General features: G+C 40.9%; 1 protein-coding gene across 3 annotated transcripts; it reads right to left on the minus strand.

The window, feature by feature from the left end:
- Positions 1–1,866: 1,866 nt before the first annotated feature.
- On the minus strand, positions 1,867–23,520 carry ABHD13 (abhydrolase domain containing 13). 3 transcript variants are annotated; one of them, XM_060636713.3, is made up of 4 exons: positions 23,267–23,520; positions 22,351–22,426; positions 20,248–20,496; positions 1,867–5,213 (listed from the first exon to the last, which is right to left on the minus strand). In XM_060636713.3, exon 4 carries the CDS (start codon positions 5,191–5,193, stop codon positions 4,180–4,182), a length of 1,014 nt encoding a protein of 337 aa, XP_060492696.1. In that variant the 5' UTR covers positions 5,194–5,213; positions 20,248–20,496; positions 22,351–22,426; positions 23,267–23,520; the 3' UTR covers positions 1,867–4,179. The 3 variants fall into 3 exon arrangements, with proteins under 3 accessions (XP_060492696.1, XP_081648388.1, XP_060492695.1); XM_081792262.1 differs by lacking the exon at positions 22,351–22,426; XM_060636712.3 differs by lacking the exons at positions 20,248–20,496; positions 22,351–22,426 and having other exon boundaries at positions 23,267–23,518.
- Positions 23,521–23,585: the final 65 nt, after the last annotated feature.

Below are 23,585 nucleotides of genomic sequence, written 5' to 3' on the forward strand. Positions count from 1 at the left end.
AGAATATAAATCTAACTTACACTTATCATCCACACCATTACTACAATAAAAATTCATTAATTTCCGCACAAATTCAGAAATTTTATTTAACCATTAAGGAAACCTTAATGTTCTACCATATAATTTAGGCTAATAGAAAACTGGGGGGGGGGGGGGGGGGGACTAAATACAAACTATCTTAAGACATTAATCAAACTTTTAATGTTATCAATTTATTGCATATGTCAGTACAGAAAAATAGAAAGTATATTCTAAAAGAAATCTATTGTAAATGAAAAACCAAATGTAAATGTTTGCTTGCTATGGCTAGTACACTGTGTACTATAACATTCAAATTTGTTATAAAATTGTATTACTGCTTCAAATAAAATATGGCAAATAACAAAAATATGATTTACATCATGAGACTGGGTTAACTTCTCTTATCCTGAATGTACCTAGATGTGTTGAAAACACATTTTCAGTATTCACTGTACTGACAGAAATTGTTATAAATTATATGAAACAACACACACTCATCCCTGTTACATATGTATATATGGCACTTTTTGTAAAAAGTGTCTCTTATACATAGTCCTATTTTTAAACTACAATTTTAAGATACAAAATATAAATGGAGGTATATTTGCACCATTTGGCAAAAACGTGTTGACTATAATTAGGATGAATGCATTTATTTTGCTATACAAATGAATATATTATGTCTGATTAGCTAAGATGATTGCATATATGGTAATATAAATAAACAGAAGTGCTTTTCATTTTCTACCCTATTGATTTAAAAAATAGATGTCTGTGCTCTGTCATTTCCAACTTTACCTGAGTGATATGAAAATACACAAACTTAAGTGGATAATCCAAAAGCATTATAACTAGTATTTTTCACAGTTTTTTTTCTTCATAATTGTTGTCAAACTTAATAGGAAAAGTGGAGGGGAGTGGTCACTGGAGGAGCTCAATACATCTCAATCATGACCTAATTTTAAAAGTGACTTCTGTGACATCCTTTAAAAAGTTTACCCTATTTTTTCCTAACCTTAAGGAAGAAAGGGACTCAACAATGAAACTTCTCTTAAACTGAGATTGGGAGATAATTTATATAAAATTGAATATGGCCTTCATTCCGTATTGGACCAAACAAACCTATTCCCACCTCAAACCAAATCTTACAAAAATAAGAAATGAATATAAATGCATCGGGTGGTATGAATTCTCAATGAGAACCACAATGCAACTGACACATCACCAAAGCTGGAACTTGGGTGATTACCAAGTGTCTACAGCTCATCATGAAAAAAAAAATCAGTTTAAGCTGCCCTGTAACAAAATCGAAAATACCATTTTGATAAAAATGCCAATTTTACAGTCAAGGTATTTGCAATGTCAGGTGCTCTAGTCACTTTCTTGGTTAGAGGCGACATGCATTCGAACGTTTTGTTCTGCACAGTTAGGCAGCCTTTTCGCCCAACCTTATGGGTTAGTCATTTTGTCATTTCCTGGATCGACACTGAAGAACCATGTCACGTATCCCTTTCCAGCCATTTCTCTTCATTTAGCACCTTTTATGCATCACAAACTATTTCTCCCCATATTCTACAATCTCCTTTTGAGTGTCCTTTTTGCCATCCCCCACTCGCCCCGCCCCAATAATCCCTTTTAAAATATCGGAACTTTCTCTAAATGAATTGTATCTTGACAGATTTAAAATCATTCTAGGATTTCCAAGTTTACAGTAGCTTAAAAACTTAAAATTCATTCATAAACTCTTACTACAGCTGCTCTTGCAAAATGAGCCAGAAATTAATACACGAGGTGGACACACTTCTATTCCCACTAAAACCTGGGTCCCAATGAAGGAGTGACTCATGAAGAATTCACATTTTATTAAGACCAACTGCTTTGGCCACAAAATTAGACATGTTGTGAAAAAACGATGTCACAGGCTCCATGGACCCCTGACCACAAGAGTTTGTTTTCTGCCCTCTTCCCATCTAAGGAAATCTCAGATACAGAAGCCAGGAAAGAAAGATGTCCTACCACCCTAAACACAGTCCCTTCCCTCTGCTGCAGGAACAAATGCCCCTTAATCCGAAGAGAATGAAGGTGGGGGTGAATACACGAGTACTGTGCAACTTTTGAAAGCCTGGCTTTAGAGGGGGGAAAAAATTTGTTTATAAACCTTAAAAAAAAAAAAGCAGCATAAGAACAAAACACTGATGAAGAAAAAGCTTTTATACTTCATCAGCATAATACTCATTACAACTAAAGTGGATAAACCCCTTCACAAGTACTACGCTAAATGGTTACAGGGAAACATACAAAGGTACTCCAAACCTTAAAGATGATACAAGCTAAGGTGCACCAAGTAAGCTCATGTCTAAGTACACTACGATTGTTGTATTAACTTTTTTCTTTTGAATACACTACTATTTAGGAGAGTCATTCTACATCGCAATGACCAATAAGATGAAAAGTATCCTTTAATTGTGGGGAATTTATACATAAAAATACGCCTTCCATGATATGCATTACCAACTTTTTTTTTAAAGCATGACTTTTAAACAATAATTTATAGAAAAACAGGAAATCATACTTGCTAGAATTTTTCTAAATACTGACATAAAGTGAATAAGAATGTTATTTGGCAAAAGTATCTCTAGCCCTATCTCCATGGAAAGATTCTAAAATTAAGGTCAAGAATATTGACCCATGATTTCTCTGCTCTAGCCGCTTGCACAAAGCCAATAAATATAGCTAAATATTCAAAATATTCTATGTTAAAGCTGACATAATGTACAGAGCTCAATTACATCTAATTTTTGAGGACAGCCTGAAACAACGTAGCACAATTATACCCCATAGCTTATATTTTTTAAGGTATGTTCTGCAAGTTTTACGGGGCTCTTTTTGTTTTCTTACTCTTCTCTATGTCTAAATACTACTTCTCACTTCTAGCCACGTAATTGTTAAATGTGGTAATAGGTTCTGTAAGAAAAACTTCTTGAGTTCCTTCATTCCCACACTCCTATGTGGAGGAGAAAAAGAAAGAAAACTTCCTGAAACTGTCTTTTAATGCTCTATATAAGAACAACTGAAACATTAAACCAAAGAACAGGTTTTTTGCTTTTGATTTTGTAACTTTTATTTTCAGAAAGTCCAATAAATGATATCTTGGCTGTTGTGGGCTAGATATACCTAGATACTGGACTTAAAACTCAAGTGTGGGAATTTCTGTAAAATAGTCTGTACAATCATGTAATGATAAGCCTCGCCAATTTATTTCTTAAACAAGTTCTAATTGTCATTATGATCGCTATTAGTGGTTGAGCTGTAGACTTACAAAATCGACAGAAGCTAAAATTCTCTTTGCCACCAAAATTACAAATGTTAAAAAGTTCAAATGTGCACATCAAAGCTGCAGTAAAATTCTAAATTTCTATTTTTACATGCTATGATCCAGACTGTACCTAACAAAACACGGTACATTTATATTGGAAAATGGGGTCCCATTTACTTGTAAGAAAAAGCTGGATCTCAGCATTCACCAGAGCAAAATGCAATGGCAGCCGGCACACAGGCCTCGACTTCACTTCTCGCCGAAAACAAAATAGAGTTTACATCAAAATAGATATAACCCAGGTTACCGTATACGTCGGTCAATGACCAGTGCTATTTACAGTAAAAACGATGCATTGCATAATTCAAGGACTAAAATACCATCATGCATTTCATTTTAACTTTTAAGGTGAAGAATGCAGTTACAGAACTAAGTTTGCTTGCCATGATTGTCCCGGTACTTACTAAAGGAATAATACTCAAAGGTTTCTCGTTGGCAGATCTCCTTCCACACCCAGCCACGGATCCAAGTGCCAGGCGAAGCACACCATTTTGGCAACAAGAAACTTTTGAATACAATATGCTATTATACTGGCATATTAAACGAAAGATACGGATACATGACCACATTGAAAGGTTTGATGAAAACTATGAAATAATCCCAAGAATTACAGTTCTTCACATGTCAAAAACTATTTGGATCGTCTCAAAGGAGCACTGAAGTCCTTTCAGGGTTTAATGTCACTCTTCAGACAAGTACAGACATAACACACTTGTAGAAAGGAACATTCTTGACCGTTCCGCGCAAATTAAAATACAGTGCGTTAATCAAACAGAAGAGCATCATATAATCGTGACGTTGGGTGAGGTCTGTGCCATGTCTTCGGGAGAACGGCTTTTTATTGCTTCTCGGATGAAGTGTTCCAGGGCAGTAAAGTAGCCCTGGCACTGCCACGTATCATTATGAGTCCCGTCGGGAAAAATGGCTAATCTCTTAGTCCGAGACGGGGACAGTTCATAGAGTTGCTTCATCATTACTGGTGGAATTAACTGGTCGGAGAGCCCAGAGATGAAAAGAGAAGGCATTCTGCACTGAGCGATTTTTCTGTAGGATAAGAATTTGTTTTTGTAGCACCATAAAGGAAGGTAACGCATTGGGAAGAATGAAAATAAAGTGCTGGCCATATGCGGTATGCTTAAAAACGTGTTCTCCACCATAATGGCCGAAATCCGATGTGAATTTTCGGAAGCCAGATGGATAGCCACCGCTCCTCCCAAGGAACGGCCAAAAAGAAAAATTTTGGTTTTGTCAAGGTCAGGTCTAGTCATCACGTAATCTAGCACAGCTTCAGAATCCAGGTAGAGCCCCTCTTCACTCGCTTCTCCTTCGCTTTTTCCGTATCCTCGATAATCAACAAGCAAAAGATTAACCTTGAGGTTAACCAACATAAGCAATGCATTTGGTAACCTGTGACCTATGTTGCCTGCATTCCCATGAAAATAAATTATAGTCGGGGAATAGGGCGAATTGTCTCCAGTGTATCTTATCAAAATAAGGTTCAGACGCACTCCATCTTTGGTTCTGATGAAAATGTTTTCATGTGGAATACCAGTGGGCATGGGAACATAAAGGCGTGAAGAAGATGGCTGCTCTGGAAAATAAAGCAATACATCCTGGAATTTATACAGAATACCTGCTATTGACACGAATATTAACAAAAGTAAGATAATGCCTCCATACAGATGAAAAGTCACTATTAAAGGTAAAAGAGAAATACGGCAAAGGGCCCAAGACCACGAAGCCAAAGCTATTAGCCATCTTTCAACAAAGTTCCACAGCATCCAGGATTTTTCCATTGTAGCTCTCCGTAAGTGTCCTAAAGAAAAAGAGAGAAAGAGAGAGAGAGAGAGAATCAGTAATTCAACTTACGTTATTTTAAAAGTTAAATCCATGTGACAGTAAATCACGGCACTAAGAGAACCCTTGGAAGGCTACGTCATTCCATCCACCGTTGTCCAAATTCCCCTGTTCCTTCTGGTCTCAACAGTCTCCTTTCTGCTTCCACTGCTAGGATTACAAAATACAAATATTCATCAAAATATATACATTTTTCTAAAAAAGTGCTTAATTACTGTCAGGGACTTTCATTAATGCATCCTCCTTGATTTGACACAAAAATCAGCTGATGCCCTGTTCCCAAATTTTTATGAGGCAACGGAGGCTCAGGGGCGTAAGTCGATGGCTGTGCTCCCAGCTCCTCAGGACGAAGAGCCCAAAGGCCAACGAGCATGATCCCGAAGCTCCTGGTGTGCCCACCAGTGGGCTAGGTAGGTTGAGAGAATTTCTTTTTTGTATTGAGGCATAACTGACATACATTTTATTGTTTTCAAGTGTACAACGTAAGGATCTTTGTCTATATTGAGAAACGATCACGGTATGTCTAGTTAACGTCTGTCACCAAACATGGCTGCAAAATTCTTTTTCATGAGAACTTCTATGATCCACTCTCTTAGCAACTTCCAAGTATGCAATACGGTATTTAAAAAAAAAAAATTTTTTTAATCTTTATTTTTGAGAGACAGAGAATGAGCAAGGGAGGGGCAGAGAAAGAGGGAGACACAGAATCTGAAGCAGGCTTCAGGCTCCGAGCTGTCAGCACAGAGCCTGACGTGGGGCCTGAACCCACGAACCACAAGATCGTGACCTGAGCCAAAGTTGGACGCTCAACCGAGCCCCCCCAGCACCCCATAAGTATGCACTACAGTATTAATGATAGCGGCCAAGCTGTACCTAATGTCCCCAAACGATTCATGTTATAACTGGAAGTTTGTACATTTTGATCCCCTTCACCCATTTCCTCCATCCCTGCCTCTGGCAACCAGCCACCTGTTCTCTGTATCTGTAAACTTGGGGTTTAGGTGTTTTTCTTTCTCTTTCTTTCTTTCTTGTTCCACACATAAATGAAATCATAAAGATTTGTCTTTCTCTGACTTATCTCACTTAGCATAATGCTCTCAAGTCCATCTGTTTTGTGGCAAACGGCAAGATTTCATTCTTCTTTATGGCTTGGTAATATTTCATTGTGTGTACATGTCATATTTTCTTCATCCATTCATCCATCAATGGATACTTAGGTTGTTTCCATATCTTGGCTATTGTAAATAATGTTGCAATGAACATGGGTGTCCATATAGCTTCCTGAGTCAGCGGTTTTGTTTTCTTTGGATAAACAGCCAGAAGCAGAATTGCTGGATCATATGGTAGTTGTATTTTTAATTTTTTGAGGAACCCTCCAAACTATTTTTCCTTGGTTGCACCAATTTACATTCCCACCAACAGTGCCCGAGGGTTTCCTTTTCTCCACGTCCTTGCCAATATTTATTTGTCGTTTTGATAATACCCATTCTGACAGGTGTGAGGTAACATCTCATTGTGGTTTTTCATTTGCATTTCCCTGATCAGTGATGCTGAACATCTTTTCAGGTACTTGTTGGCCATCTGTATGTCTTCTCTGGAAAAACTTCTATTTAGATCTTCTATTTCATAATCATATTGTTTTGTTGCTACTGAGTTGTGTGAGTTCTTTATATACTTTAGATACTAATCCCTTATCAGATATATGCTTTGCAAATATATTCTCCCCTTCAGTCATTTCATTTTGTTGATTTCCCTTGCTGTGGAGAAGCTTTTTAAGTCTGATGTAGTCCCACCTAGTTATTTCGCTTTTGTTGTCTCTGCTTTTGGTGTCACAGATCCAAAAATCATTGCCAAGACAACGCCAAGGAGCTCACTACTTTGTTTTCCTCTAGGAGTTTTATGGTTTCAGATCTTAAAGTCTTTAATCCATTCTAAGTTAATTTTTGCGTATGGTGTAAAGTAGTGCCCTAGTTTCATTCTTCTGCATGTGGATGTCCAGTTTTCCCAGCACCATTTGCCCCAATTGTGTATTCTCGGCTTCTCTGTTGTAAATTAATTGACCATCTATGTGTAGGTGTATTTCTGGACTCTATTTTGCACCATTGATCACTGTGTCTGTCTTTATGCCAATACCACACTGTTTTGACATAGCTTTGTAATATAATTAGAAATGAGGGAGTATGCCTCCAGCTTTGTTTTTTTTCCTCAAGATTGCTTTGGCTAGTTGGGATCTTTTGTGGTTCCATACACAAACTGTAAGATCACTGTTCTATTTCTGTAAAAATTGCCATTGTAATTTTGGTAGTGATTGCACTGTACCCGTACACCGTTTTGGGTAATACGGACATAATAACAATTCTTATCCATGAAAACAGAATTATCTTTCCATTTATTTGTGTTTTCTTCAATTTCTTTCATATTTGTCTTATAGTCTTCAGGGTAGAGGTCTTCCCCTTCCTTGACTAAACTTATTCCTAGGTACTCTATTTTTTTATGGAGTTATAAACAAAACCATTTTCTTTAATTTCTCTTTCTGATAATTATTAGTATAAAGAAACAACAGATTTTCATATATTGATTTTGTATCCTACAACTTCACTGAGCTAGGCAGGTTGAAGGCAAATTTTATTAAAGAGATAGTTAATATATTCTAATTAGTCAAGATCAAGCTGATCTAATTTATTGTCAATTTTCTTTTTCACATTATAAATTGTACCTAAACAAACTGAGGTAAGAATAAAATATTTTCTTCTCTACCTGAAGGACTTCCCAGTTAAACAATAATTTATTTAAATTGACTACTAGTTTCCAGCATTGCATCATTTTTGAGCAAGAGTTCAATAATTTCTTTCACACTGGATTAAAAAGAAATTTCAGACTGCTAGTATCATGAAATAAGGTACAATCTTTTATATAGCCCTTACTACAATTTCCCATCATGAGTCAATCCAGATTAGTATGACGTATTGGAAAGGCCATAAACACCTGGGGGAGAAGTGTTAAACGAAGACACATCAATTCTATTTGAGAACCAGAGAAAAATGAAGAAAATGACTTATTGGAGAAAAATGTTTTTAAAGATTTCTGAAAGTTACAATTGATAAAAGAAAATACAGAAGAAAAGCACTTTAAGTCAATATCTTTTGGTTATCAAATAAAAAACTTTATGCATACTGTCTTAAAAAAAGCAAAAAAAGTGAGGTACGTTGTAAGCTTTCTTATGTAGCAGTCATCTACTTATACGTTTGCCGAGTTTTAAAAAATATTAAATCCTCTTTTACTTGCAAACAAAACTACCATAAAGAAGTTATTCTTAAATTTCATAGATAATTGTTAACGACTGATTTTTAAAATTTTACTGTATTCCATAAGCTAATAAACTTGACATTTTTGTTCACTGAATTAAATACTGAAAAAAAATATCATAAAACCAAATTAAATTAGATTGGCCACAAAGGCGAGTTAGATGATTTTAACAGATTTGACATTTCACCACTACCTCACCAAACATACCTTACTTACTAGCTCGCTGAACGTACACTTTCAAATTTGAATTCTTATTCAAATGACTCTCTCTGAACATAAACCAACAGCACAGCATTTTCCTGAAGTTTCTCTGTGGTCAACACTGCCACCCAGCTGTAGCAAGTTTTATTACATGAACACCATGGTGAGCTAGAGAACAGCAGATACAGAAAGTCAAACAAAAAATTCAAGCTTAAAAGCACCCGAGCACTGGGTGTCACGACCTGGTTAAAAACCAGAACTGCGAGGGGCTGCTTCAGAGCAGCCAAATAGGCCAATATTCCAGATTGCTCATCAACCAATGCCTCTCATAATAATAGTCTCTCTGACGGCTATTTATCGACAGCTTGAATCACACAGGGCTACGCCACATCCCTTCAACGCAGTGCGCGAGTCTCAACAACATATCTGGCCCACTTAAACTTTTCATTTCATGTTTACTTACTTTTATTTATTTTTTTTAAGTACAAATGATTGTCAAGGATTTTCATTTGTACCAAGCGCTGTACTGGAGAAAGGTGAAAACACATCATTGTTAAATTTATACATCAAAATAAAAAAATTCTGTGTAATGATTAGGATTAACAAGGTCTGGGATATAAAATACCAACATACTAGAGCACTGCACTATTTGGAAAATAAGATACCACTTAAGGTATGTCTTCAGTGAACAATTTTACTGTCTTTTTCATAGTTAAAGCCAATCATTTGTGACAGTGGTATCAGAGAGAGGAGTAACTGAAACACCATTCATTTGGTGATTTAGTAGGAAAAAACACACGGCTAAAATTCCATGACCCTAAAATTCTGCTCTACCATATAGCTGCTGAACAATCTTGTGTTTATCACTTATTTCCAGTCTGAATTCCCTTTTCAGTGGAATAATTTTTTAAATGCCTACATATAAGGCTGGTCAGCATCACCAAATGAAACTAATGTGAAAAGCATTTACAGATACTATAGATAAATGAACTTTATTTGCCTTTGTGACTAGTGTTTCTAGCTACACCACTATGTTCTTAACCATGTTCTGCTCAAATCAAATTCAACATCAGAATGTGCCAAGCAAATCTAGAAATTTGATAAGGGTTCCTATATCGTGGATAATCAGTTGACTCAGTTTTCAAATCAAACAAAATTGTTACCAAAAACTACTTGAACATTTCATATATACATATATATCAAACATACAGAAAAAAGAGTTACGATTTTCAATTATTCAAACTTGGAAAAATTATCTTTTTCAAAGTAGCCTCTTTAATTTCTAATTTCAACATATAATATTGAATTTAAATCTATAAAGCCAAGAACCATTTTTCTCTTTTTCACTACTGTTATCTCTACTGGGTAGGACACCACTTGACATATATTCCAAACTAAAATGTTTTTTAAATGAATAAATAATGTATGTACGTTATTAGCCTTCTAAGAAAACATAACTGTATTCTGAGTACTGGGCACATATATTTAAGACTGGACATTAGAAAAATGGCATATGTGAGTCCACTTTTGGTTAGAAATAACAATAATTAAACTTATGGTTTTCCAGAAAGCATTCATGAAAAGGCACCTTAACTAAAGCTCTTTGTGATAAACAAAGGCAATTTTATAATCTTAAATGGTGGAAGCCAGAATAAATGTCAATCCTTTTGGAGGAATCTCAAATGGAAATCAATTCTAAGGACAGGTTAATAAAAACTGCTCTCAAGTACACACTTGAGAGTGTGCTGTCCCTTTTTAATACGCTTTGGCATATTTATTGGTGGTTTAGACAGAGACCTCTACTCACAGACCGCCTTACTCTTACCTGACCCAATTTGATAGTAATTTCTGCTCCCCAGTCTGTGTCACACCTCTATGCTCTTAAGGGAACTGGAACAAGCAAGCCTCGAATAGGAAGGATGTTTTTATTTTTATTTTTAAAAATTTTTTTTTAATGTTTATTTATTTTTGACAGAGACAGAGACAGAATGCGAGTGGGTTAGGGGCAGAGAGAGTGGGAGACACAGAAAGAAGCAGAAGCAGGCTCCAGGCTCCGAGCTGTCAGCACAGAGCCCGACGCGGGGCTCGAACTCACGAGCTGTGAGATCACGACCCGAGCCGAAATCGGACGCTCAACTGACTGAGCCACCCAGGCGCCCCAGGAAGGATGTTTTTATTTACTAAATTTGTTGAAACCATCAGCAGAACACAGTTACTGGAGTCACCTGCTGGCACGTAAAAACAATTTGATATAGACCCAGATGTTACGAAAGTCACTGCCAACGCGCAGTACCTCTGAAACGGTACACCGCACGGATCCTACAGCTAGTGGTATGTAAGTTGCCATCTATTTTGCCAATAAATTCGTGTAGGTAAAGGGTTAACAAAACCTTTTCTCTAGCATGAAAAAAATGACCTCTGGTTAACCTTCTAGCACTGTTTCCCTGGAAACCTGATAAAGGTGGGATAGCAGCCGTTTCTAAGCAACATTGTGCACGGTAAACTTGACCCCTCATGGTGAGCTAAATGTGGATGAAGCAGGCCCTGAGTAGGGCGACACATGTCCAAGGGGAAGGATGAAGAGGGGCTTCTGGCAGCGGGGATCTGACCCGTAACTGGCGTGTCCTCTGCCGAGTCGGACTCAGTGTCCACGTGCTATTACAAAAGATACTACTTCCCGAGGAGCAAGAAGTAGCCAAGTCAGGGTGGCATCTGCTCCCACCCACATGTCCCCTCCCTCTCCACGGCCTGAGCTATTATTATCTGGGGACAACACACCTGATGCTGACGTGCTGGGTTTTCTATCCCATGTCCTTCAACAGAGGGGACAGAAGTGGTGCCAGGTATAGTCTATCAGGTCTCCAGAGTGCGGCTATCCAGCCGCCAGTCACGGACAATGCGCAAGGCAACTGGCTACACCCGAGAGTGCGTTTTACCGGACAAACATTTATCAAATGTGCTGCCAGAAGACATCGATTTACTTGCCGGCTTCTTTTGCGTGCTCAAATGCGTCACGTTAGTATCATAAACAATCCACAGAAATGGTGAGTTAAATACGTTCAAAGTTAAACCAAAGTTGACACCAACTAGAAAGATGCCTCGAGGGAAAAGGCATTCGTTAGACCTGAAGACGGCAGAAACTCAGCCAACCGACAGACACCCTGTCACCTTCCAGGCCTCTCCGTCATTATCATGTTTTCACCTCATGCCTACATCTTGAATATGTGACTTATTCCCAACCCTCAGTTCTGCTCTTGCCACTTTATCACACCAGGCCTCGCATGTCAAATGTCTCTACAGCCCGTCTACCTGTGGCTTAAACCACCCCAGTAACTACTCACTGAGAATGTGATGCGCAAGCTCCCACCACGATCTCTCACAAAAAGTGCACCTCACCTGCTAACAAATCCAGCAAATTCTCTCAATCCACACCGCAGCCCCAAAACCCCAAGCAGCACCGAACATGGACTCTCCCTCAGCGTCCAGTAACTCAAATTCCAGAGTTGCTCCCTCTGACCCACCCCAAACAGAGGCATTTCCCAAGGTCCTGTCCATCTACCTCCTTTCCCTCAGCAATTTCATTCTTTTTCATGCCTCCGAGTATCACACTCGTGTATAAATCATTCTGATTCTCTATGTTTACTCCACCTACAATCTCGGTTTATCCGTTACTTGAATACCTGATATTTCACTGACACCTCAAACTGCTCTACAACTAACCACAACCTTCTCCGCCTCACATTTTCCATGCTTTACATTACTTACAAACAAACAAAAAAAGCATGATGTATAAACAAATACTTTTTCAAAAACCATAGGTAAAATTCTGGGGCTCAATGTATAATAATATGTTAAACTAAAATTTAATTACTGTGTTATAATTTCAAAAATAAGCATATTATCATAACATGCACAGGTCTTGACTCTGAATGAAAAACAATCAACCTAAAAAATAATTTTGTGCTTTTTATTTAGACCAAGTGATTAGAGGTATCATAGAGATATTAGTAAGCACGTCTCAAGAAATAATTTATTGAGGGGCGCCTGGCTGGCTCAGGTTAAGCATCTGATTTCGGCTCAGGTCATGATCTCGTGGTTCTTGAGTTCAAGCCCCACCTCGGCCTCTGTGTTGACAGCTCGGAGCCTGGAGCCTGCTTCGGACACTGTGTCTCCCTCTCTCTCTGCCCCTCCCCTGCTCGTGCTCTGTCTCTCAAAAATAAAAATAAATAAAATAAAATAATCTATTGAAAACATGACTAATTTTTATTATGATTTTATTATGACAAAGTAGAAATAATTAGGATAGTTTTCCTTTCAGAAGAATAGTTTTGAAGCATCAGCAACATCTTGATGTACTATATAAGCACTTTAATCCTATGAATACAACTTACAGGTCTGGTGACGATCATCTTGAGAATTTTATGGTCCTGATTAACTTGTTTTATTCAGCTGAGTGCTCCATATGCTTCAGGTATTTAAGTATTAGACCATTATAAGTATACAATAACCAATTTAAGACTAAAAAACAAAAACAATTTGAAGCTGTAAATGTGTCAGAACCACCAGGTTGGCTAGTGTGAGCAGAGTGCGAAGTCAGCAGGGTTAGTGAGGGCGTGCTCCTCTGATCTCCATGAATTACCTCGTGCGTTCCCTCATACGTATGTCCTTGAAGAAACGCAAATGCTCCCATTCCGAGGAAAAATATTTTTTTTTTTTTCAATGTTTTTTTTTTATTTATTTTTGGGACAGAGAGAGACATAGCATGAACAGGGGAGGGGCAGAGAGAGAGGGAGACACAGAATCGGAAACAGGCTCCAGGCTCCGAGCCATCAGCCCAGAGCCTGACGCGGGGCTCGAACTCACGGACCGCGAGATCGTGACCTGGCTGAAGTCGGACGCTTAACCGACTGCGCCACCCAGAGGAAAAATATTTAAATAAAAGAGATCAGTACGGAAGTCATGCCCATCCTCAATGACACAAGTACTTAGGACACTACCGCCAAGCCCGGGGGATTTCTCAAAGCCAGCCGGGCCACTGAAGCACCCATACTTGGTTTCCCAGCCTCATCAGATTCCAGTGTGTCCTACCACACTATTTACAGATTAAAGACAATGCCACACACATATGTGGACCCTACCGGGTGAATAATAGTGTTTAGGCACTACAGACTATTTAAAAATTGTAAATGTACAGCCCCTGTTCTCAAGTGGCTCGTGATCTACTCAGGAAACAGACATGGGCATACATAACAGTGCGTGTCTAACGTAAGTTCATTTCAGTATAGAAGAGACAAAGAAAATCAAAGATCACAACTGTCCTTAAATACACCAACAGAAAAATAAAACCACAACTATGTGTCCTTTACAACATAATTTTTAGTAATCCCTGCGTTTCATCATGTTCAATTACTTATAGAAAACAAGTGGAAATGTACGCAAATTCTTAAAACACAGGACAAAGCATAACTCCAGGATTAAGAATTTCTCTTACTTGCCATCAAAGAACTGTCTATGCCACTTATTTTTACTCAGCACAATTACTCACAGGAACTGGAAGTATTTAAGCATAACTAAGTAAACACCTGGCAACCCCAGTGTAGAGGAAATCAGAGCAGTTGAACTGGATGATCTTTGAGGTCCCTCTTAAACCTGAGATCTTCCTATGCCAATGCAGACTCGCAGGGGTCACCAAGACCCTTTATAGGGTCTTCAAGATCAATATTACAATTATACCGTATTTGCCTATACTCTATTTGGCTTTTCACTGTTGGACATTCGCATTTATGGTACAAAACCAATGACAGGCAGCAAGAATCAAGGCAGAGGCACCAAGACTTAAGAATCATATTCTTTATCCCCATGGATTCCAGGAAGGGAAGAAAAGTCATTTTTACATAAGAATGTCACTGAGAAAGCCGCAAAAATTATTAATGTAATTATATGTCAACGGGTGAATATACATCTTTAATATTGTGTGACAAAATGGGAAGGATTATATCTCAACCAGTGAGTACACATCTTTAATATTCTGTGTGACAAAATGCGGAGGACACAAACAACACCAGCGCTGAATGCTGAAATTCTGAGCTGTGAGCTGACCCAGCTGCTTTTCTAGGTGACAACATTTTTACTGATACAGCCACCTGATAAAGTATGGTCATTCAGACTTAGATGTCTAGTAGACATTTTATGAAAAATGAATGTGAAGTGGCCAATAGCATCCCATGACTTCGGAGACTCTTCTGATGGCATCGTGGTGGTGACGATATTAGCAAACGTGACTTTTGACAACCTACGAAATGACTCAACATTTGGAAGAATCTGCCCAACACGGCAAACTAGTATTTTCCAAGTCACCAATGAATGATGTCCCATGATCCAGCATGGATAAAAATTCATTATAACATAAGCTTTTGGATGTCAATGTGACAAAGACGAAAAGTTCTTTGATACAGGCTTCGGATTCTACAGTGTGACTACCATCTGTTGAATACTGCAGTTATCAAAGAACAGCCACGATACTCCTCCCTTGACAACTACAGGGTTATGTGAGCCCAATTTTCTTCAGAGTTTACCTAAAACCACCTACCTTAGGAGAATGAATGCAGAAGGATGATAATAATCTGCCAGCCTCCATTTAAGCAGACATTAAAGATATTTACAGAAATGTAAAACAACGCCACACTCCTCATTAATTGTTCTGCAAAGACAGCTGTTTTGGATAAAAAAAAATTGTGGGGGCGCCTGGGTGGCTCAGTCAGTTAAGCGTCCGACTTTGGCTCAGGTCATGATCTCACGGTCCATGAGTTCGAGCCCCACGTCGGGCTCTGTGCTGACAGCTCAGAGCCTGGAGCCTGCTTCGGACTCTGTGTCTCCCTCTCTCTCTCTGACCCTCCCCTGCTCGTGCTCTGTCTCTGTCTCAAAAATAAATAAACGTTAAAAGAAAATTTTTTTTTAAATTGTGAATATGTAAGGATTTTTTTACTGCCACTTTAAAATGACGTTATATATTTTATAAACTCCTAGCTTTAATTTCTAACACAATAAATCTGTGTATAGTACACATGTCAAAAACATTTTGGCATCCTTGACAATTTTTTAAAATGTAAAGGGGTTCTGAGACCAGAAAGTTTAAAAACCACTGTTCCATACTGCCTAACCCTAGAACCTTACTGCCTTTCCCTCTGCAGATGTGTCACCCTCACATTAAGAATGATGTACTACGGGGAGAGGAGGACGGCGGCACTTGTCTTGGCCCAGGAACACAACCAGGTAGCCATCAAATCACCTGAAATATGCTGGAAATCAACCCGAGGACTGACAGAAGAAACTCGATGACAAAATGGAGAGAAGAGGCCACACTGAAGCCTCCTACAGCTGGCACCCCCAGTACTAGAACACTAAAAGTGAGGCGAGTGGACTTCCTGGTCGTGTTCCTGATCTTAGGGGAAAAGCATTCCGTTTTCCACCACTGAGTACAATGTTGCTTTGGGATTTTTATATACATGGCCTTCATTATACTGAAGTGTATTCCCTCTATACCCACTCTGTTGAGAGTTTTTATCATGAAATGATGTTCAATTATTTCAAATCTTTTTTAAAATACATTTTTAAATGTTTACTTATTTTTGAGAGGGGGGATGGGGGAGGGGCAGAGAGAGAGGGAGACGCAGGATCCAAAGCAGGCCCCAGGCTCCGAGCTGTCAGCACAGAGCCCGACGCTGGGCTCAAACCCATGAACCACAAGATCATGACCTGGGTCGAAGTTGGACGCTCAACCGACTGAGCCACCCGGGCGCCCCTCAAATGATTTTCCGAATGTCAAAATGACCATATGATTTGTCCTACAATTTGTTAATGTGTTGTATCATGCTGAGAATACTGAAATGTTTTTGCAGCCTCAGAATAAATCCCTGAAACTAGTGTAGCACTGTATGTTACTATGCTGGAATTAAAATTAAAAAATAAGTAACGTAACGTAACATAACATAACATAACATTACATAACATAACACAAAATAAAATAAAATAAAAACAGAATTCCCCCACCTCCAAAAGAATGATGTACTCTTTTAATTTAAATACTCTGTGCATTGTAATACGCTGTTACAGCTTGCTAGATTCTGGAAGATAAATACCTTTAACAAAAACACCTAACATTCTTCAGGTTCCCAAGGATCACAAACATAAGACAAACGACAGAGAGAGAGAGAGAGAGAGAGAGAGAGAGAGAGAGAGAGAGAACTTTCAGCTCAGGCACAAGTTCTGTGTCACCTGGGTGAGGCTTTTACCCAATGAACCCTGCTTCACACGTTCTCAAATCACTAAGTCCACATTTAAGTATGGGGACCCTGAATAATGGGTCTTCCTATCACTTTTTACCTTGGGTATCAGTTTCCGTATCTGTTGAACCAAACTGTTAAACTGAATAATCCCTAGGGTCTCACAAATTCATTTTACAGGTGACAGAGAAAAATGAGAGGCAGAACTGGAAAATAAGCATTAGATTACAAAATACATGGTCTTAACTGACTAGTAGAGGTTGGAGGGCCCAGTTGACTTTAAGGAGTAATTGAAAAGTAAGTGAGAGAGGTTAAGTATGCACCAAGATTAAAAATGAGTGTCCGGGCACCTGGGTGGCTCAGCTGGTTAAGTGTCTGACTTTGGCTCAGGTCAGGATCTCACAGTCCTTGAGTTCAAGCCCCGCGCCAGGCTCTGTGCTGACAGCTTAGAGCTGGAGCCTGTTTCAGATTCTGTGTCTCTTGCTGTCTCTGCCCTTCCCCCACTTTGCTCACACTCTCTCAAAAATAAATAAACATTAAAAAAATTTTTTAAATGAGTCTCTAGAAAACTCAGATGCACAGAGATACAGTGATTTTATATTTCAACTGAGGTTTGTAAGTATTTTATTCATCATATATTTCAGTCTCCTTCCCAGACCACTACTATCAAAGAAACATATTTTTAAAGAGCACACACTTAAAATTGTAGAAAATAAGTTTGGCTACACAACCTTCACACAAAACAACAGACCCGGCCTGTTTTAGGAGTATTACTGGGCAGAGACAAAGAAAAGCCAGGACTATATAAGGAACTATCATGAGTTGCTAGGAACACTGCAATGCTTTGCTTTTGCTTTGTTAATGGAACTCGGGTCATTCTCTCCAGTGAAAGTAAAGTACACAATGGCAAACACTACATTAAAGATTAATTTCAAATCCAGAGTAACAACCACCATCAACTTCCTCCCTGCCAAAAAATATTATTGCTTGCCCACTGAAGCTGGTAATCTATTATCAACTCCTTATCCAAAATTTAAAGAGGAGAACAACTTAAATATATCAAGAACTAAAACTCAAACTATAGGGATACATTTTTTTTTAACTTTTCATTTTGAAGTAATTACAGATGCAAAAGAAAATGCAAAAACAGTCAAGAGAGGTCCCATGTACACATCCCCCAGTTTTCCTCCACAGCAACACCTCCCATACTGGAGAACAGCATCAACACGGGAAGCTGACATCCATACAGGTTCTAGGTCATTCTATCACATGCAGATTTGTGTCACTGCCTCAGCAATCAGGAATTGACATCACAGGGGTACCTGGCTGGCCCAGTCACTGGAGCCTGTGACTCTTGATCCTGGGGTAGCAAGTTCAAGCCCCACGTTGGGGGTAGAGATTAAGTGAAAAAATAAATCTTAAAAAAAAGAATGAGCACTGTCATAATCATTGAATAGCTGAATATCCTGCCAGGCACACAGCACGCTCTCTGCCTCTCTTCACTAGTGAGAGTGAAAGGAGGCACGATTAACTGTGACAGGGCAACAGGTACAAACTGGGACTGTTCTGGGCACAGCCAGATATATGGTCACCCTAATATTTCCTCGTGTAACGCCTTGAACTTTTCAAGATAGGTACCAGCCACCCCCACATACAGATGTGCCCAGGGTCATGTGGCTGGGGCAGCGGGGGGAGATGTGCAGAGCTGGCACCCAGGCGGTCTGGCTGCTGACCCGGACCACCACTGTTGAAAGGAACCATCACTACCCCACGGATCACCTCTTTTTTGGTTAGGCATGGCAACTGGGTTCTAAAGAGAGAAGGGACTGTCTTGTCCAGTGTGCTCACCGACCTGGACTGGGGTTGTGGTGCCAGAGCCTGCACCCTGGGCATGGCGTGGCATGGTATGGCATGGTGTGACATGCTGGGTGGTCAGCGTGAGCCGGGAGTGGCAGTGCTGAGGGGCTCGGCCAAAGGGAACTTAGTTCTGTCGGGGGGCTGGGAGCCTGGGGGGAGGTGGAGTGGGCGTAAGAAGCCCCTGACAGCAGGTGGCCCCTGAGGTAGTGAGTGGGCAGGCAGTGGGCAGAGGGGCCCCTGGGGGCTGGGGGACTGGGGTGCAGTGGGGGTTGTGGTGGGAAGGAAAAAGTGAGAGGCCGCTGGGACCATCTGGGTCCAGGCCTTGGTTGAAAGTAATGGATCGGAAGCAGCTAGCCTTGAAAAACACCTTGAAGGGGGCCATGGAGTCAGGCAGAAACCCGAGACAGAGGTACAGGGATGCACACACGGCCCACCTCATCCCTTTCTGGGCCTGAGTTCTGGGGTAGTCTGGAGCAAGGAGGGCCCTCAGACACCACCCCCTCCAGTGCCATTGGACTGGGCCTGGCAGGTCACATCAGTACCATGCAGGGAAGGGGGCTCTGATTTGAGCCCCTCTCACATCACATGCCTGACACTTCTCATGTGTGGTTGCCTTTTTTTTTTTTAATTAATTAATTTTTTGACTTACCTCTAAGTTAGTTAGCATATAGTGCAATAATGATTTCAGGAGTAGATTCCAGTGATTCATCCCCTACGTATAACACCCAGTGCTCATCCCAACAAGTGTCCTCTCTAATGCCCCTCGCCCATTTAGCCATCTCTCCACCCACAACCCCTCCAGCAACCCTCTGTTTGTCCTCTGTATTTAAGAGTCTCTTGTGTTTTGTCCCCCTCCCTGTTTTTATATTATTTTTACTTCCCTTCCCTTATGTTCATCTGTTTTGTATCTTAAATTCCTCAAATGAGTGAAGTCATACATTTGTCTTTCTCTGACTGATTGAATACATTTTTTGATTATCGCCTCAATAACTAGCAGAGTATGTAAGTTATTCTTTTAATCACACTTAAAATTATACTTTAATAAAGGCTGGAATTCTCACACAAAAAAGTAAATGCCAATTATTCTATTTTTTTAACTGCAAAAGTTTACATTGCATTACTGACTTACTGATTCTGCCGACAGAAAAAAGGTCTTTGAAACAATGTTTACCTAGACATGACACACGAATTCCCCCCAAACTAAAGGTTAACCAATTATAAATGCAACTAAGAAACTCCTAATTCATCAATGTACTATTACTTTTAAAGACCCTTGAGTCCATCTCAGATTGATAATTTCAGGAATAGTTTTAAGAATAAAAACTAATCATACATTAAAAAACCTACCTACAAGTGACAGAACAGCATGGAGGTTCACAAGAAGACTGTAAAAAGTAGAAAGCAAATTCTAACAGCTGCTAACAGCTGTACAACAGGGGAAGAACGAGTATCCCGCGGTACTATTAAGGACTCTAGGGGAATTCAGTTTCCAATCACATTTCAAGTAATGAAGAATGCAGATTCAGCCTTCCTGCATCGATATATCCCCTTCTCTGCTAAGCGCTGGAAAGGGAAGAAACCATGCCAGCTGCACAGCTGAAATGGAAACACAAAAAGCTATCAGAGTGTCGGGAGACACCACAGAATGAATTATCTATTTCCCTAACGGTTACCCACACATCATCAATAATGAAGAAGTGTGTATTAATAGCCCCAGGGGACAAATGAAGCGCCAACTGCCTACGAAAATGGTGGACAGCAGACTAGTTCAGGGACTGAACTCTGCTTGGGCAGGTATCTCAAACACACCAGGTGGCGACACAGAGCATTTTTGTGCCTTCCCCTTTTACTGGAAGCATGGAAGGGGTGGCAGATAGAGTCAACTGACAGAACAAAGAGGACAGCTCACTGCCACTGGAAGCCAATCACAATCTGTTCTGAGATTACAAATATCTGTAAGAAAGAAAATCATTTAAAAAAAATCCACGAAGGCTAAAAATGCAAATAATGATGTTAGAATTAAGACTAATAATGAGGGGCGCCTGGGTGGCTCAGTCGGTTAAGCGTCTGACTTCCGCTCAGGTCACGATCTCACAGTTTGTGAGTTCGAGCCCTGCGTTGGGCTCTGGGCCGACAGCTCAGAGCCTGGAGCCTGTTTCAGATTCTCTGTCTCCCTCTCTTTGTTCCCCTTCCTTGCTCGTGCTCTGTTTCTCTCTCTCTCTCTCTCTCTCTCTCTCTCAAAAATAAACACTAAAAAAAAAAAAAGACTGATAATGAAATTTAGTATGTTTCCAACTTATGAAGTGGTACTGTTCTAGACACTTTACTATAAACCAGATGGATGGAACTGAAAAGTCATTTTCTTATAACAACACTGTTACAGAAAAGGTAAGACCCTAGTCTAACTCATTAATGCATATAGTGCATGCCCTGGAAATAGTACACCTTTGCAATTTTAGTAGAATGCACTGCTGAAGGAGTTAAGACCCATAAGAAACATTAACATAAACTATAATAACTTATCATGAAAGGTATCATTTTGAGGGGCAAAAATCTTAATTAGAAGAATTAGGAAAACTAACACCTTTTTTGGTCAACATCCAAGAAGCATATATAAGGGCCCCAGGCATCCCTGAGGTGATGAAACAAGGTTCGGAAAGATTTTAGAATCTGAGTAATAATTGAGTTCTAAATTAGTGGGAAACAGAAAAATAGGAAAAGAATCCCATGAGATGAGTAACAAGAGAGAGGACACCCTAGAAAAACGCCAGGCTGGACAGCTTCCTGAACCTATCACTGAGTGATCTTGTTAACCCAGCACAATCTGGTTTGTAAATCCTGTCACTCAGAGGGCAAGGGGCCAGAAGCCGGCCCGCGAAGGCATGTGGTGTGCCTGGGTCTGGACACACAGCCATCCCTAAGCAGGTTCACAGTCATCATTTCTAATCAGCTACCAATGGGAGGCAGCGTGGGGCAGTGGAAAGAGACAGGTTTCCTGGCCTGGTCTGCTAATAGCTAGGTGGCCTTTGCCAACTCACTTAGCTTCTCTGAATATATACTTCCTCACGTCTAAAAGGGAGACGAAACATGTAACAGAAAAACTGCTGGCATCAAATGTCATACGTAGTGTGTTAATGCAGCCACTTCTAGAAGACGAAATTTAAATATTCTAACATCCACTAGAGCAGGGTGAATGAAAGTAAGCACAACTACAAGTTCTGCTAGACTTGGATTAAATAATGGATGAGACTCACTGGAGAATACCGGAGGATGTGCACACAGGAAATAAATAGGGCAATGCGTTACCTTTCTGTCAAAACCCAGTTCAGGTAGCAGCTCCTTCAGAAAGCCTTTCCTGGACCTCTAACTCCCCCCTACCAACCATTCCACATCCTGCAGTTGGTACAAATTTATGTGGTGACGCTTACTACTGTAGAATAATTAATTCACCTGTTTTACACAGACTGGGAGCTCCTCGATGACCCTGACTTCATCTATGTGATTCTCTATTTTCGGTAGTCAGTGCCTGGCACATAGTAAGTCAACAATTAACTGAATTGAGCAGTCTGTTTTAGGTGGCATAATTATGAGATCCCATTACATGCATGGCAGCAAATTATCGTTTACTCAAATAAAATGCAACTTCTTGGTAAAAGACATGTGATTAATCTAAGTATGGACACAGATAAGTATTCACCCGGGCCAAAGAAACCAGGACAGGATCAATATAAATCAAACATCAAAACTGGAAGCCTCTTGTGCCTTAATGTTCAGTTACTATGACCTAGTGAACCTATGTAAAACAGCCGAATAAAAGATGTGTTTTCGGTTATGATGCCCCGGGGAGTATCACTAGCATCGCATTTTGCAGAAAGCAAACGCTGACAAAAATCGACGGCAAAGTCGACTTCAATTGCGTGGGGTGCACTCGCGCCGTTTCTTAGACACCCCAAACTTGCTGCCATGCAATCCGCAGGTCTACACCTGTCGGTGGCGGGGAGCGGCTGGGACTCTGCGGGCCCTCTCTGACCGCGCAGCTGGGGGAGTTCGGTGTCACTTTCGCCAGGAGCGTGGGAGGGCGCGGGCCGCGAGGGGCGAGCTCTAAGTACCGGTCTGTGCGCGCTCCTGGCCAGACCGCCGACAGGCTTCGGAGACGCGCTCCGCGTCCAGCCCCGCACGGCAGCGCCGGGCGCTCGGTAACCGGCGCGCCCGCTCCCGCGACGGGCCGCGGGGCTGCGGAGCGGGTCCTGCTCCCCCGGGGAGGCGGTTCGGGTCCCGGGCGCCCGCGAGGCCCCGCCGGCCGCCCCCCGCGTCCCTCCCCGGCGGGAGCGCACCCGGCGGCTCGGCGGCCGCGCACCGTACTTACTTAGACCTGCTCGCAGGCTGCGCAGTGGGCCGCGGACACGGAACCCGTTGCCGCGCGGCAGCGTCCCCCCGCGCCGCTTCCGTCGCTCCTCATCGTCCTCCTCCAGCCGAGGGGCCGCCGCCGTCGCCACGGTCTAGCCCGGAGCTCTTGCGGCGCCGCTCGCGGCTCCTCCACTTCCGGCCCACGCTCGGTGTCGCCGGCAAATGTCCCCGCCGGCTCCCACATCACCTGCTCCCCTCTCCGCCTTCCTCCTCCTAGTGGGAACCCGGCCCGCCCTCCCGGGCATGCGCACAAACCACAGTCGGGGGAGTCCCCGGCG

This window comes from Panthera onca, chromosome A1 (genome assembly GCF_046562875.1).
Source record: "Panthera onca isolate mPanOnc1 chromosome A1, mPanOnc1 haplotype 2, whole genome shotgun sequence".
In the NCBI taxonomy this organism is placed as follows: domain Eukaryota; kingdom Metazoa; phylum Chordata; class Mammalia; order Carnivora; family Felidae; genus Panthera; species Panthera onca.